Consider the following 16,162-nt stretch of genomic DNA (forward strand, 5'->3'; position numbering starts at 1 on the left):
GAAAAAACACTACCTTTTGAAAACCAGAGTCCCTGCTTCAAATGATAAAAATCATCATCATCAGCAGCAGCTCTCTGCAGTCATTCCTATCCTCCTGATGCCCCAGCTCTAATAATGTTTTGTACTCATTGGTTCCCTGGCCTGTTGCATAGTCTCCTTATCCCCAATGGGTTGGGCATGGCTGCTGGGAAAGGACCCTAACCAACCAAGCAGACAGAAACAGCCAGCACAAACCATCCTTTCAAGCCTGAACATGTTTTCATCCAGTCATCTAACACATGCTGGCACAGATGCTGCCCAAACAACAAGGGAAACCGCAATCTTGAATTTGGAGTGGGCAGAAACATAAACATCTCTCAACCCCCAACAAAACTTTTGTCCTGTGCTACTAAAGGTGTTTTCCTCCCCTACAGATAAGGGAGGACAGTGAAACCACAAAAAAGTAGAATGAATTCTCATTACAGAAGATGCTGGGTAGAAATACATACCTGAAACACTTTTTTGAGGGCAAGGAATTTGAAAAAAACTAGCTGTGACAATAAATCAAATTCTGTGACAAATTAATATCATCCAGTTTGGAATAAACTTGAGAGTTCTTAAAACACTCATATATAAAATTCTTGATATTCTAGCAAAATATTTACCTTCCCATGAAATGGCAATGTGGCTGTTAATTCTAAAAATGGGAACTGGGTGGGTGGAGCCATAAAATTGCAGGCCATAGTCTAACATTTGTAAATTGGTAGAAATCAATATTTATCCTAAAGTAGAAAGTATTAAGTTGTATATAATTCCCATAGAACTTTGGAATTCCACAGTCAATTTCTGTTGCAAGGTCCAATAGCTTATTAGAACTCACTCTGTGAGTCAGGGCCACAACCCAGTGTGCATACTATTGACTTGGATTGGGAAAGTGAGGATTGAGGCATTCTCTTAGTGGTAACTTGTGTCAATATATACGTTCAGAATTTGGATATGAACAAGACTTTTGGCCAGGAAAACCTCTTGGTTCTTCTCCTTCCAGAGGGAATAAAGAAAGAAGGACCATTTCAATTAATTATAATTTCATGTTTCATCTGAGCTAGGAAACTACTAAAAGCTTCAGAACAAGCCAACATATTAAACCAACTTCAAACCATGGTTTAGCATCTTGTCTTGTTTTGAAGTTGTTATCTATTATTTCCTAGTTAGAATATGCAAAATGTGGTTTGCTCATCTAGGTAAAAGGAGAATTAAAAGGTTACATGCAGAGCCCCAAGTCTCATTAATATTTTGAGTTATTAAGCAGAGTTATAATAGTCTGAATGCAGTCTGTGATTTCTAACACATACTGGCCCTAGTGGCAGGCAAAAGAACTTAGGTAAAATCAGCCTATCATAAGAACTCAGCTTTATGAATCTTCAGTCTAAAAATAAATTGAGTAGTGGGGAACACAACAGCTGCTCTTAATCTATTAAAATGGAGCCAGCCTAGAAAGTTATTTTGAAAGGAAAACAGATTTCCAATTTACATGGGAAGACATTATGTGTCAAAAACATGTCCTTCAAAACATTCTTTATAAACAAACAAAAAAATAGCAAATTGGTAAGCTTGCAAAATAGTAATCATTTGGTCACTGAAGACAACTGAGCAATTATAGGTGACCTTTTCCTATGGATAAACAATGGCGCAGCAGGAGAAAAGAGGAAATTCAGCACTAAATACCAATAAAATTAGCTCAGACTTCAGTTCTCTGGCTAAAACCAACTCAGAACCCACAGTTCAGACCTGATTATATTTGTATATTCTTTTCCCACACAAATGGGTAGCAAGAGTACATAATTATAGATGAAGGAAATGTTTGAGCAGATTGCTTTTTAAAAAACATATTAGGATTAGTGAGAATTTGCAATGAACCACAATGCTTCTTGTATATATCCCCAACTACTAGAAATTACAGTACTCACAAACTGAATTATAGTATTAACATAGGCAAGCTCTCATTACCTACCTAACATCATTACCTCCATGAGCAAAAGATCCAAAACAAGCTGTAAGAATTTGGAGAAAGTGGAAAAGAAGGTGGACCTCTGAGGAGTCTCTCTCATCTCTCTCTTCTTCTGCAGGATCCTCCGAGGGATGGTTAGGATCAACTAACTCAGATGCCAATTTCATCTCCACACCACCTTCTTCTGCTTCAATTTCTGCTTCTGCCACAGCATTGCAGTAGCTGGAGTAGCTGTCATAGCGAACTCTTTTTTTTGAGTAAGATACTGTGTCTGTAACTAGCTTTTCACTATCTTCTGGAGTTGACATGTCAGTAGCCTTGAAGGAAGAATGCACTGGCATCCCACATATGGCAGCTGTGTAGCAAGTGTAACTGTTATTGCGTCGTAGCAACTTGTAGTTATTTTCTTGTGCAGGCTTGTCATCATTACCTCGGTCTAGATGTATTTTGTGCAGTAAGTCTTTGTACAACCCTGAGTCTTTGTGCACAGTGTGATATACATGTATATCACTCTTCATGTGACCATCAAAATTAAAGGTGCCATTGGAAACAGGTGATTTCACCATACTGTGTGTCATTGAAAATGCCCTTCCTGAAACAGCAAAGAAAAGTCTTACTTTTCAGAGGTAACCAAAGACAGACAGGTAGCAAAAATGCTGAAGCAATATTACTTTTCAATTATCTGTATTTGCTAGCATACATTTTGCAGCAACCAGTCATTCTGTGGCTTATAGAAGATGGAAAGGACCTTTCCACAGCTTGCCTGGTCAAAACACTCCTCCTTGGACTGTAGCCATAGCCAGTCAATCTGCATGGCAGGGGAAAAGAGAAACCTTCCTATTGATCTGTTCTAACAGCTATTCACCCTCGCTTCCCTTGACTGATTTTCTTTCTTCCTTCCTCCTCAATGTGCTTTGTCTTTAAACTTAGATTTCTTAGTTTGAGGCACAGGGTCTGTAATATTTCAAGTTAGCAATTTTAACTTAATATGTAACAAAATATAAGCAACAGTAGCGTTGTTCACTGGTTAGAATGCTGGACTTCAGTCCCCACTCAACCATTAGGTCACTGGGGTTGAGCATGAAAAAAACTAAAGCTTTACTCCAATATTATTCCTAAGTGAAGGAAAGAAAGCTAGTGTATACAAAAACACTTTCAGTTAGATATAGAGGCTCAAATATTAATGAAACATCATTCAACATCTAAGTTTAAGATGCCATTAAATTTTTTACCAAAAAAGATTATACTATTATAGGTTTCTAGTATATCACAAATCAATTTGATGGTAACTGGATCATCATTAACAGAAACCACAGTAAACTACATAAGTAGCTGGTAAGATAACTTGGATAACATAAATGTATAAGTATGTTCTTTTCAAAACTCTGTTACAAGCCAAAGCAATCTCTGAGCATTCATGAGGAGAGCATGACAGAACTACATACTCTTTCACTTTGGGTTTATTTCTAACATCAGAAAGATTGGAACAAAGTACTGATGCAGGTGTTCTGGGCAGCTACATTTACACCAACAGGGTTATTTCAAATGTTAAACAAGCAGAAGTATGAGAAAAACTGTTTTTTTTACTAGCACTAGGGTCTCAAATTTAGTGCCATAGACATTCTCTTCACCCCCATCAGGTTCCCTGTCTTTCTGGATTTTTAAAGGATTTTAATTTAGAAAGTTTTAAGTAGGAGGCTGGCATGTTACAAAATAACCCGTTGTCCTCCAGTGTGTCTGCATTCTCAAGAATACTTGTGGGCCCCATACAATCACCAGAGGTATTCTTAGAAAGTAAAATTGGTGGGTGGCTGCAGTCCAGAAGACTAAGTAAAACGTGAACTGATATTAGCAAGAAACACCCTAAGGGTTCTAGAGGGATCCTTTCTAGGGCATGCATATGTGTATGACCCTATTTTTTGTTTATGTGTGGGTATTTTGTTGTGCTTTGTGGGGACTCAGATGTGATCTGCCATTTCTTGATGAGGTTATTTGTCTCTGAGCCTCATTAGTTTTGTGTAGAGAGCAGAAAACTGTGGATTCAAAACAGTGGCTTTGTACTTTGGAGCTCAGGGCCTGCCTCTGCCTTGTATGAGTATATGGGTTCTTAGCAAAGTTATTTTCTGTTAGCCTCACCAGTTTATTTTTTGGAGGAAGGCTGGTGCCATACAGCCCTGGCAAACATGGACAAGCCCAACCCATAACAACTTTTTTGTCACAGCACTTCCAGAATTCCAAATGTGCCAAATGACCCAAAAAGTTGGGCACACCTGACCTGGTAGATGTACAATCACTATCAGAACACGTAAAATGACTAACATGGGCAACACCTGTAATTATGAAACCATGATTGATATTTGGCTCTTTTGGCTCTTGGCAGAATAGTGGAGCAGCAGAAACTGGGACCAGGGAACTGGTGAAGGCCATGTAGGAGCTGGGCAAAGGTTTGCGGGGGGGGGGGGGGGGCGGAGCAGTGGAAAGGAAGGGCCAGAGAGGCCCAGGAGGAAGCAGACAGGTGGGGCCAGCATCCTTATAAAGCCATGCTCAGCAGTTGACATCGTCACTTGTCTGCTGGGCTGTGGCCTGGACTGGCCAAGGACTCTCTTCACTAGGTCATAGTTTTGTTTTAATAATTGCTTGTAATAGTTACTCTGTCTGGGGGAACTAGGTGAGTAAAGTCAGGGATGGATGCCAGGAAGTAATTCCTGACAGTTAGGATCCCAAGGGTATGGATCCTATGGGTATGGAATGGGCTTCCATGGGAAGTCGTTGAAGCCCATCAGTGAGGGTGTTTCATGGATAGGCTGGGCATGCACATGGTAGGCGTGTCATGAGCAGAGCCGGTTGGAGCCGGGGGCCAGACTAGATGGTCCAGGAGACCCTTTCTGAGTTGCTCTGTTTCAATGATATCATAATGTGTTATACAATGGTTTATGCAAGCTAAATCCAAAACTGAGTTTCCACAAGCAGAAGTCTTTCCCTGGATACAACCCATGGATATAACCAAGGTACCAGAGAACAGCTCACAATAAATACATGAAAATAAAGGAAAGCATTTTGTGCTTTTGGTATCTCACCATATGGCACACGTGGATGACTGCCATTTGCTATATTATCTGATGCACCAGCCTCTTCTGTTACAGAACCAGTAAGAGGAATAATACTTTCATCAGTTGCTCTGGCACCAGGAAGTTCTTTAAAGACAGGCATATCCTCATCTTGAATTTTGTCAAGGCTTTCATCAGAGATCTTTGATAATGCACCTTCTTTCTTTAACTGACCTAAATACAGAACTTTTATTAAAGATTGTTCTTTATCTATGTAATAGCCATTCTACATCAGAAGTACCCAATGTCATTTCAATAAAATGACTGCAGTGCTATAGCACTCTGCTCTGTTGTAAAGCCACATAAAAATAAATAATTTTTATACATGCAATGAATCTACCTCTAACAAACAGAATACTTGCTTCCATTAACACATGTGTCTAGGTTGGAACACAAAAACTTAAATCTTTCTCCCACTCTTCCTCAAACTCAAGGCAGTTTAGATGCTATGAATAAGTAAAATATTTTGAGCAGCACCCAAAATGTTATGTAACTAGTTTGAAGCTAATTTGGGTTGATGGGACTTGTATTCCTCAAGCACCATTTCTTCTACCTGCCACAGGCAAGTGATTTTTGAAAATAAAATCAGTTCTACTGTCAGTTTAGGATGCAACATAACAATCTGTTTGAAGAATTAAAAACAAATCAGAGGTCACATTGGGTGCAAGTAAAGACTATGAATCCTGCCACTCATTAACTCTTATCATTTGAATGAAAGTTATTATGAGAAAAGATTGGGTATAAATAAGCACTTTGGATCATAGTCTTTTGTTTGGTCATTTGGGTTCCAGTGACTCAATCACAATTAAAAAAAAAAGTTAATCAAACTATATTTTGTAATAGTAAGAAAATATAACAGCATATCCAGAGTTATAAGATTTTAAGCCAGATGCATTTCATTCCCCACAAAAGACATACTTGCTATTTTTCTTCTCATCCATGGACACACAAATATCCAGACTAAGGCAGCAAATACTAGTGATATACCAATTGATATCAGTGCTATTGCCCATATAGGAAGACTGATTCCTAGAACTGAAAGGGGGAAAGAATTAAATTTCATTATTTCACATTGGTTTGCAACCTTATATCACAATATAGAATGATTACCAGGTACCAGGCTGGGGAAAAAAGGGAGGAGGGAAGGTTGACTTCTGCCAGTGAACATGTATATTTTGAACTATATTTTAAAATATTTCTCTTTTAGAAACAGGACAGAGACAACTATGATTGTTTTAAATGTTTTAATTTTTTGTTTTAAATGAGTGCTTCAGATAAAAATGTGACAAACATGTTTACACTATACTAGAACACTTATCAAAGAGTTGCGAACTGTTACAATTCCATGTTGATAGTAAACCTGGGTTTACCTCTACATAGTGACTTGATTTGTACCATATGCACCATGGAGCTGCAACATATACCAGCCACCACTGTGAATATTCAAGCTGCAGTAGGCAGTCACTGTGGTTTATGATGTGTTAAATCGAGCAATGGTGGCTTGCACAACCCTAAAACAATCCATAGATTATATGAGAGTTGTTCAGCTCCAATTTGTACTATTCGGACAACCACAGAATTGCACACCATGGCTTGAATATTTAAAATGGCTGCTGGAATGCACCATAATGCACCAGGGAATAAGCAAGCCATAGTAAAGTGGCCCATACATTGTCCTAAGAGGCCTAGGATAGCTAGAACACACAACAAAGTCAGGTTGCTTACCTGTAAATGTTGTTCTTTGAGTTGTCATCTGTGCATTCACACATATAGTCTCTGGTAACAGGCTCCATGCAGATGGAGATCCCATAAGTATGATGCACAGAGACTATGAAGAACTTCTCTTGCTTTTCCATGAACTACTCTGTGTGAGTTCCCACTTTTACAATATTCCTAAGCAAGGTGTCTATTGCAGCATTTACATCCTCTTTACTGTGCTTCATCTATTCCCAAGTATACAGAATGGAAAGTATTTGGTATGTGTCAGTAGGCCAATATAGTGCTTCCATAATAAACTTGTTATGTCAGGTACTACTCACCTGGGGCACCAGTGTACATTATGGAAAACATATTAATTGTTATTGTAGCAGCATAGAATACTGGAAGAGCACGGAGACCATTAGGTACAGGGTCTTCCTGCATAATGAAGACATAGGATGAATATTAGAACTCTGGGGGTATTGCAACATATATAGTCAACATCAAAAAATGTTGCTCACACTTCAGTGAGGAAGTTACTTCAGCCTGGTCACACACAAAGGTCACACTAAATGAAAGGAAAATGTTGGCTTCTTAATTTTGTAATGAACCTTTGTAGTCACAAATTCGAACAGAATGACAACACAATGAACAGCTGGATGAGTTAATTTTAAGAACCACAAAAGGCAGCTTCATTTGATTCTTCATGAACTACAAAAGACAGCTTCAGCTGATTCTTCATGATAAGAGAGACAGTAATGACAAATACAAAAGCACCTACTTCAGAGCAAAATACAAGTCTATGCTTGTTATTCCTTAACTTGTAACTGCAGAAAGAAGTAGAAGATCAAAGAAATGATGCTTTTTCAAATGCTTTGTCTTTGGAAACTTCTGGTATTCCTACATGGACCACCTCTATTCTTATTCCCCCCCCCCTTTTTTTGTTTCCCCTCAGGCTAACATGGGCTGCCAGGATATCACCTCATTCCAATATCTTACAAACAATTACAGAATGTTCTTTTTTTAAATTTCACATTGCAATCCATTAATTTTCATGGCAAAATTATATGGAAAAAACTGTAAATTCTTGTTATAGAACAGGAAATACATTTTGTGAGCCTAGCACATTTTGAAAGCAGTATTTGTTGTATTCAAAACCGATATAAACTCCCTTCTCATCTTCCAGAGGCACCTCAAGATCAGGAAGAAACTTTTAGCTTCTGTTTTTATTAACTGCACTTTTGTACTACCACCAAAACCATAGGGTGAAGGGGGAGCATTCAAGCATGAGTCTTGTTGTGGTTCATTCCTGTCATAATGAGCCATAGTTTATCTAGCAATTTCCCAAGGAGTACTCTGTTGTTTGTTCAGTAAAAATAAGAGTTTTGTGACATTTTTAAAGCTAAAAAATATAAATTATGAATCTATTATGAGAGTCAGTGTGGTATAGTGGCTAAGAGTGCAGAACTGGGACTCAGGTAATCTAATTTCCACTCAGCCATTGAGCTCACTGGGTGATTTTGGGCCAGTCACAGACTCCCAGCCTGACCTCCCCACAGGTTTGTTGTTGTGAGGGTAAGATTAAGAGGCGTATTATGTGAGTCATATTGAGTTCTTGGAATGGAAAGAGGTGGGATATAAATATAATATTTGCATAAATGGAAACAGATATGACAACTTTTGGAATGGATTATGACTGTGTGGGTGATAACTCTGGTGATTAAGGGGAGAAGAATGTTACATTTGTCCCACATGCTACAATCCCACCAGCAAGAACAGGGACTGCCAGTTCAGCCACTAACCTTGTTTAAGATGAAGAATCTAATCAGCAGAAACAGCACACCAGACATCATACCAGACAACAGAGGGGAGATAAACCAAGAAGCAACTGAATAAAAAAATGGATAAAATGTTCAGTAAGTGGCAAAATCCTACCCCAATAAAGGAATCCCATCTTTTGACAATGAACTTTGCTGTTGTTTTAATCTAGACTGCAGGAAGTGGGTTAAGGCTTTTCCCCCCTAAGTTTGGCACAATTCAGCTGAAGAATATTTAAGTCCCATTGATATCAGTGAGAGCACTAAGTATGCATCTGTATCACTTGTGCAGAAATTAGTGGGGATCCAAAGTGCTTAATTTCAGTTTGATTATTCCACATAAATTTTTACTTTGAAATAATTGTGCAAAAGCTCAACAGAATGGGAAAAACATTCAGACCATTGCTGGGACCATGTGTAGATAATACTGTCCATGGAAATAGTTACACTGATACTCATAGTAAGTATCAAGGTTTAAATCTCTGCAGAGTTCTTCTGAAACCTCTAAGCAACACTAGGAAATTATGCAAGCTCTAATCAATGAAGTCTTTAAAGGCAATACTGTTCTGCATGACTATTAAAAGAATCCATAGAATGCAGTGGGGACCCCCCCCCCCACTCGATGCCCATCTAACACTATCTAATTCTCTACAAGCTTTATTAGTTTCAGAGACAGAGCAATTCACAGTACTTCTGAAGGATGGATCCTAACCTACCTTTTGCTGGACATCCACCAAGAAAAATGTGCAGATCTTCAGCTATCACATCAGATTTCTGTCTTTATCTTTTCAGCACAAATACACTGTATTTGAAAAAGATCTGGTTCTCAGTTTGGGAAGTCACCATAAACTTTGAGCCCAGAGTGGGACACTGGTCAAAGGTGGTTCTCTGAAGCCTTATTATTCCATAAGCAGGGCAAACATAATTATGAATGATATCCCCAAGTCAGTATTTACAGGCATACAATGGCTTAATTCAGACATGGAAACTGATGAATTTCCAAACTATTCTAGATTGTTTTCATAATTTGCAATAATGTCTAAATTGCAGTTAACTTCAGTTAGTTTTCTGAGCAGAGCTATTGAGACAAGACATTCTGGAGGGACTTCACACATAGGGCTGCCATAAGTTGGAGATAACTTGATAGCATGAAACAACAATGAATGATGACAGCTAATCAGAATTGTCTGAATAAATACATTAGGAAAATGCTGAACATCCTGGTAAGACTCTGGCACACCATCTTAAAGAGCAAAAATATCTACGTGTCATTTCAGGTAATGAAAGTGAGAACAGTATTATGTATGCCTCTCACAGTATTTAAAATTCTATTCTCAATTGTATAAGTAGTGAACTATTACAGCAGGACATGGATGCCTCTTTTTCTCAGCTTCTTTTTCTACTAAGGCAATTATGAATATGAATACTGAGATGTCAACTGGTCAGACCAGGTCTCCAATCATGGGGTATCTTCCAACCTGTTAATTCCAAAGCTATTTGAACTGGGTTTCCTTGCTGTATCAATGAATTATGCTTATATTACAATGATTACCAATTATGGTAAGGATGACACTTATGAAAAGGAACACTATTCTTTTAATTAGTCTTGATATTAAAATATTAACTGCAATTCTGGCCAGTATTTTGCACTAATATTATAATACTGGTTTAAGCTGATCAGGTGTGATTTATTAAGCATAGAGAAGTGGCTGATAATCTTAAACCACTCCTGACTGATAGTTTTCAATACTGATAAAACAGACTAGGCTGTTAATCCTGTTCTGGATTTATATTTGCTATGTTGAAACGAAATTTATATTTGCTATTTTGAATATTTCAGCTTTCCCACAGAATTTTAGAAGTGGGTCTGAATTTTAAATTCAATCCCAAGAACCAAGTTATGAGTTCAGAATTATGACCAATGGCACCTTCTTGACTTTTTTTTCAACTTTGGGAGAAGTACCAGACAGGGATATCCACTTTGTTCACTGGTATCTGATTTATGTTTGGAACCCCCTAGTATGTGCTATTAGAATATTAGTATCTGTGCCTTCATGCACGATTGTTTAAAATTGAGTGGATGGTCTTTTAATATTTAACTTGAAACACCAATAATCTGTTCCAGTTTTGGTCTGGAATACTAAGTACATTCATTCATTCATTCATTTATTTATTAAAACATTTCTATGCCGCCCCTTGCCGAAGCCTCAGGGCGGCTCACAGCATAGAATAAAATACACAATAAATTAAGACAATAACAATTAAAATATATACATTAGAATAAAATAAGCCGCCCTGGCCAAATAAAATTCCATAGTATTAACATTTAAAATGCTGCTTTTGATGATTTGTGTGGTTATACAATTAAATGGTCAAAGTATGAATTAATTTTGAGTGGAGATGCTGACTTGCATGGCACAGTAAATAAGATGAAACAATCTACAGTGTACCCAAAAGATGATCAAAATCACTATGGGTTGTTCTTCCTTCTTTCCCCTTGGAACCCCAGAAGGTATCCCAAGGGACTTGGCAGCTGAAACTGGCCTGTCCTTTGTCCCTACTGCAATCACAAGGACTTTTCTGCTCATGTGAATACAGTGCAGGACTGGATGGGCCATTGGCCAGATTCAGCATGGTTATTCTTATATTCGTCTTAGGTTCTGCCCCCACGCTGCTGCCTTTATTTTTTACAGAGATCACTGAGGGTGATTAATTTAAGTCATGCTGGTGCCAACACCCATTTGCTCCATCCCATGATGGAGAGAGTGGCTGTCACCTTGCAGAGAGTATGAAAATATTGCAAAAGTTGGGGAAAGCTGCAGCAGTAACTGCAAATAGGGCACAAACAGAGTAGCGAGAAGAGAAAAGCAGTTTCAGATGGAAGACGACTATGGAGAAATGATGGGCACAACCCACTGCAAACCTAATCATCTGTCCAGCTTATCATAGGTTGGTCCAAGAACAACCCAGAGCAGGTAGCTAATTTGTAAACAAGTTCCTATGCTGTGCAAATACACCCATTTGAGGGATAAATGCTTCTTCCTATAATGTAGCATATTGAGAATATAAAAATGCTTTCAACGTTTGAATGGACAGTATACAGAGACCACTTGCAAATGCATACAGATGTGGATATTTGGTTTGCTTTTGCTGAAATGTATAAGTAATTCTTAAAAAGCTGTATTTTTCTCCCTACCACCAATCACTCTTCAAATACATATACTGAAACTGATATTGTCAATCTGTGCTATTACAATTCTTTTCTCTTTTTATTATTTTGTTTTGGTGAAATGTTATAATAAATTAAAAGAAAAAAGCTTGCTTAGAAACCATTACTGAAAAGCATAGCCTGAAGTTAAGTTGCAATTCAGAAATCATCCTTTGAATTAAGTGTATCTATGGGAAGAGGTATGGACATCTCCAAAACCTAATTTAAAAATCAGATTCTATGACAACCGAACTGAGCCATAGTTTATTACTTCTAGTTATAATGTGTATACCCTAGTTCTGAAAGTGTATAATCAAACAGGCTTGGAACACAGATTGCCATGGACTCAAGCATTCCTTTTCAATTCACATTTTACCCTCCTGCAAAACTTAATGCATCACATTTGTGTCTAATCAAACCATACTATGCTGTTATATCTGAATTGGAGAACTATGATTTGAGGAAGCTCTTGAAACTAGGATTGCAAACCACTGATTTCCAAGTTTATCTAAAGCAGTTATTGAATAAACATAATTACATTATAAGATTGTGTTTCTAGAATGTTCTTTCCAATCAATGAGCATTTGTGCACATCTCTCTATATATAAAAGAAAACGATAATTACCAATCTTTACAAGTTCCATCCACTGGACTCCTTTTGTACCAATTGCAACTAATGAGAATCCAATGGTGGCACCTACAATGCAATGAGTTCCAGATATGGGGAGCTTCAAGAATGATGCAATTAACTGCCAAAGAGCAGATCCTAAAAGTTAAAAGGGAAGAGGGGAGGAGATATAAACAATCAAACACTTTTTACAACATGTTAGTCTTTCATTTTTGAAAGGACAAATATCTTAATCTATAGCAAGCACTTCATAATGTTTTTATACATGGATAGGCACAGAACATTTCTGGAACGAATTACACAGCTTAAACAACACTGTATCTTACTTATTCCCAATAAATCTAGATTATTTTAACTCCGTAATATTTTTGTCCTAATGCATATTAATATATTACAGAGATGGAATAATGCTGTTTTCTTACACTGTCCACTGTTTGTTAAGGCAGCTTGCCAATCCATCAATCACTGCATTCCAAACGTTAAACCTACACAGCTGTAAGGACTGGGCCTGCTTCTCTTGAAGTACAGCATTCCATGTTTGTTACCTCAGAATCTGAATTAGAACTGGAAGAGGCAGGGCCAGAATTTTTAGCTGAATGCCAAGGCCAAGCAGCTGGTGAGAACTCAACCACCCTTAGTTTGGGGCACGGGATGGGGGGGGGCAGAGTGGGGAGAGACACCGTTGAACAATCAGAAGCCAAGGAAGAGGGGTGTAATTTAATCAGTCACATTGCCCAGCCTCAGAACAAAAGATCAGACCAATTGACAGTGGCATTTTCACTGTCTAGACCACAGGCAGTGAAAGCCACCCTGAAGGTGGAGTTTTCTTTTTTTTTGGCAAGGGAGAAGAAAGATTCCGTTTGGAATCAATCTGTTAGAGACCATTCCTGCCCACCTCCCACAAGCAAATCAAGACCAGAGGCTAATAGATACAATCTTTATAGTGTTAAAGCAGGCTAGCTAGGCTGGTCTGCAAGGGAGTATTGCAGAAGTCATTAACAGAAGACATTAAGGAAAGGCAGGTTACTTACCTGTAACTGTCATTTTCTGCACAGTCAACTCTGCATTCACACACATGGGCTCTGCGACATGTGTGGAGCCAGTTAGGGAAGATTCCAGAGCTGATTAATTAGTATCTGGCTGGATCCCCTCCCCTGGGCATGCCCTGGCATGATGGAGGGGCTCATACCTGGTCCTCAGTTCTGAAGCAATGAGACCAAGATTGTGCTCCTCTGTCCATTTCAGAGAGCAGCTGGTACACATAGGGCAACACCAAGATGGAATGGCAGGCAGGTTTGTGTGCTTGCATAAATGACCACTCAAAGAATGACAGTTTCAGAGTTGCAGTGTGTAGTGTAGTTCTTTCACAGTGGGTTTTTCACACATTCCTTTATGTAACTTAAAGTGGTTCAAGAGTTCCAATGCTTCCATGGGTGTAAAGTGTTTTCTAAGTTTTCTGCATCTAAACTGTCACCCTGTTCATTTTTTCCCTTCCCTCAGGGTTCTCCTATGCTGCCTCAGTTTGCTGATGCTCTTCTTGCTTCTGTACTACATTTTGCCATTGCAGCTCCTCTGCTCTGTCTAAAAACCCTTTATTTTCTTTAGTTATCTGGAAGGTTGACACTTGCTGCTCCAGTGCTCTCACTTTTTCTTCTAACAGGGCTACTAATATGCAGCTGTTGCAGGCCACCACCACTGTGGAGTCTAAGTAAGGGTATACATGGATACCATTTAGACGAAGATAGGCACAACTGACAGCCATGCATTTCGTTAATATGTGAGATGCTGTTACTAAGCCAAAAGGGAGAATGGTAAATTGAAAGGGTTGTTCATGTGCCTGAAAGCAGAGGAAATGCATGTAAAACTCCTCAACTGCAATATGAAAATATGCATCTTTAAGGTCAACAGATGTGAACCATACACCTTGAGAAAGTAGTGGAAGGATGGTTTTTAGAGAGTTTTGTATGTTTATTGAGGGAGATGATATCAAGGATAGGACAGAGGCCCTCACTTCACAGTACTGAAGCAAACTAGCTCATCCACCCCTCCCCTAGATGAAATCACCTTATTCCAGAAGGGAGCTATAGAATGTGTACCACCTAGTACTCCTGATTTTTATTCCAGATACGCTACGGTCCCTAAAAAGGATGGAGGCCTCTGTCTCATTTTTGCCTCATCAGAGAGACCAGAAGATTGAAGCCAGGAGAAGCAACAAAGCCCTATTGCCCCTGCCATATTTCTTGCTCCACATTCAGCCTGGAGTCGAGCTGTGTGGATCGCTTGTCTGGCCAGGTGAATGGCTTCATTCTTAATTCCATTAGCTAGGTCCTGAGCACCTTTAGGTAAAGAAATGCATAGGGATGAGATTCTATCCCAAAGCATAAGGTGGTATCTAGCCATGGTGGCCTGCTAGTTAGCCATCTTTATAGAGAAGGCAGCAGAGGAATAGAAGCAGCGGTTAACAGCACTGAGGTGCCTGCCTTCCTTGTCTGATGGTATGGCATGTTTCCTTCTAGAATGAGTTTGAGAAGATTCAACAATAATTAGGTTGAGGGTGTTGAAAAAGAAATTCAGCAACCTTCTCTTGAACTCGATACATATTTTTGAGTCGATGAGTTGGAGGGGCCACCGATGCAAGGGATTTCCATTCATGGTATACTGCATCGAGCAGGGTAGGTAAAAATGAAAGAGTGCCTGGACCACCTGACTCTGCATGGACAGCTTCAAAGACTGGGTTCTTTGCCCTGGTGGGTTCCTGTCTGGGGATGAGCCTGAGACTGTGAGCCATGCATAGAACTTGGGTAGAAAAAAAGCCCGAGTCCTCTGGTGCCTGAGGGAAATATAGGGTCAGTACCAATGCATGAAATGACAAATCTGAATGTTGGTTTGGAGAGGAGATGGCAGAGATTGAAGTGTAATGTTCTTGCTCTGAATGATGTTCAGTTTGGTCAATGTGGTCAACAGATGTTGCAAACTAGAGGGAGGCTGCCTTTCACAAAGAAGATTTGCATGGGTCGATTTGAGTATAGGCTCAGAAAAAGGAGCAGTGAGGCTAGGTTCCAGTAGAGAATGTTGATTTGATCCTGATGGACTCCAATGGGAGCCTTTGTGTCTGGAGTTGATGGGACCTCATTGTTCTACATAATAGTTGGTATTGAAGTTCCCTTGGTGTCGCAGGGGAGTTTGGTGTCTTTTATGTGAAGCCTCAGGTGGTCGACAGCAAGAATGAAGGTGGTATCTATGTTGTTCTGACTGAAGGAAGACACTCAGGATTGAATGTACTGGCAAGGCTTGCCTCCATACCAAAGGATGGTCTAGTTCTTGGAGAGGAACTGGAGATGGATCATGAATCACCTCTTCTGAAACCAAAGTGTTTTTCAAGGGTTGGGAGAGAGGCTCCTGTGTTTGCTTCTGTGTTGGAGAAGAAGAGTGACTCTGTTCTTGTGGTGGCACTGTGTCTATAGCACACAGGAGGCCAGTAGCCAGTGGAAGGTCCATGTGTTTCTGGACACTCTTAATGCTCCCCTTGAGAGATTTAGACAATTTTGCCTTCTTCTCTGTCTCCTTCTGTTCTGTTGTTTAGGGTATTTTAATTGGTGGCGGGGGGGGGGGGGGGGGGGGGTCTTTCTTGGTGGTAGGGGGGGGGGAGCCCCAGGGAGAGAGTTTGTGGGTTTTTTTGTGTGGGGGCAACACCCACAATTCGGGTTTTCAGGCGGC

At 39.4% G+C, this 16,162-nt stretch overlaps 1 protein-coding gene across 1 annotated transcript in view; it reads right to left on the reverse strand.

Annotated features, from left to right (window-relative positions):
- Window positions 1-228: 228 nt before the first annotated feature.
- LOC123031895 (sodium-dependent phosphate transporter 2-like) overlaps window positions 229-16,162 on the reverse strand; it is a 19,443-nt gene continuing 3,509 nt past the window's right edge. The window contains exons 2-7 of the mRNA XM_044447367.1: window positions 12,443-12,583; window positions 8,595-8,680; window positions 7,134-7,230; window positions 6,013-6,129; window positions 5,065-5,268; window positions 229-2,579 (exon numbers count right to left, since the gene is read on the reverse strand). Coding sequence (XP_044303302.1) covers window positions 1,987-2,579; window positions 5,065-5,268; window positions 6,013-6,129; window positions 7,134-7,230; window positions 8,595-8,680; window positions 12,443-12,583 — 1,238 coding nt within the window. The 3' untranslated portion in view covers window positions 229-1,986. The remainder of the gene's footprint in view (window positions 2,580-5,064; window positions 5,269-6,012; window positions 6,130-7,133; window positions 7,231-8,594; window positions 8,681-12,442; window positions 12,584-16,162) is intronic.

Source organism: Varanus komodoensis, unplaced genomic scaffold, assembly GCF_004798865.1.
Source record: "Varanus komodoensis strain SLA01 unplaced genomic scaffold, ASM479886v1 scaffold51, whole genome shotgun sequence".
NCBI lineage: Eukaryota > Metazoa > Chordata > Lepidosauria > Squamata > Varanidae > Varanus > Varanus komodoensis.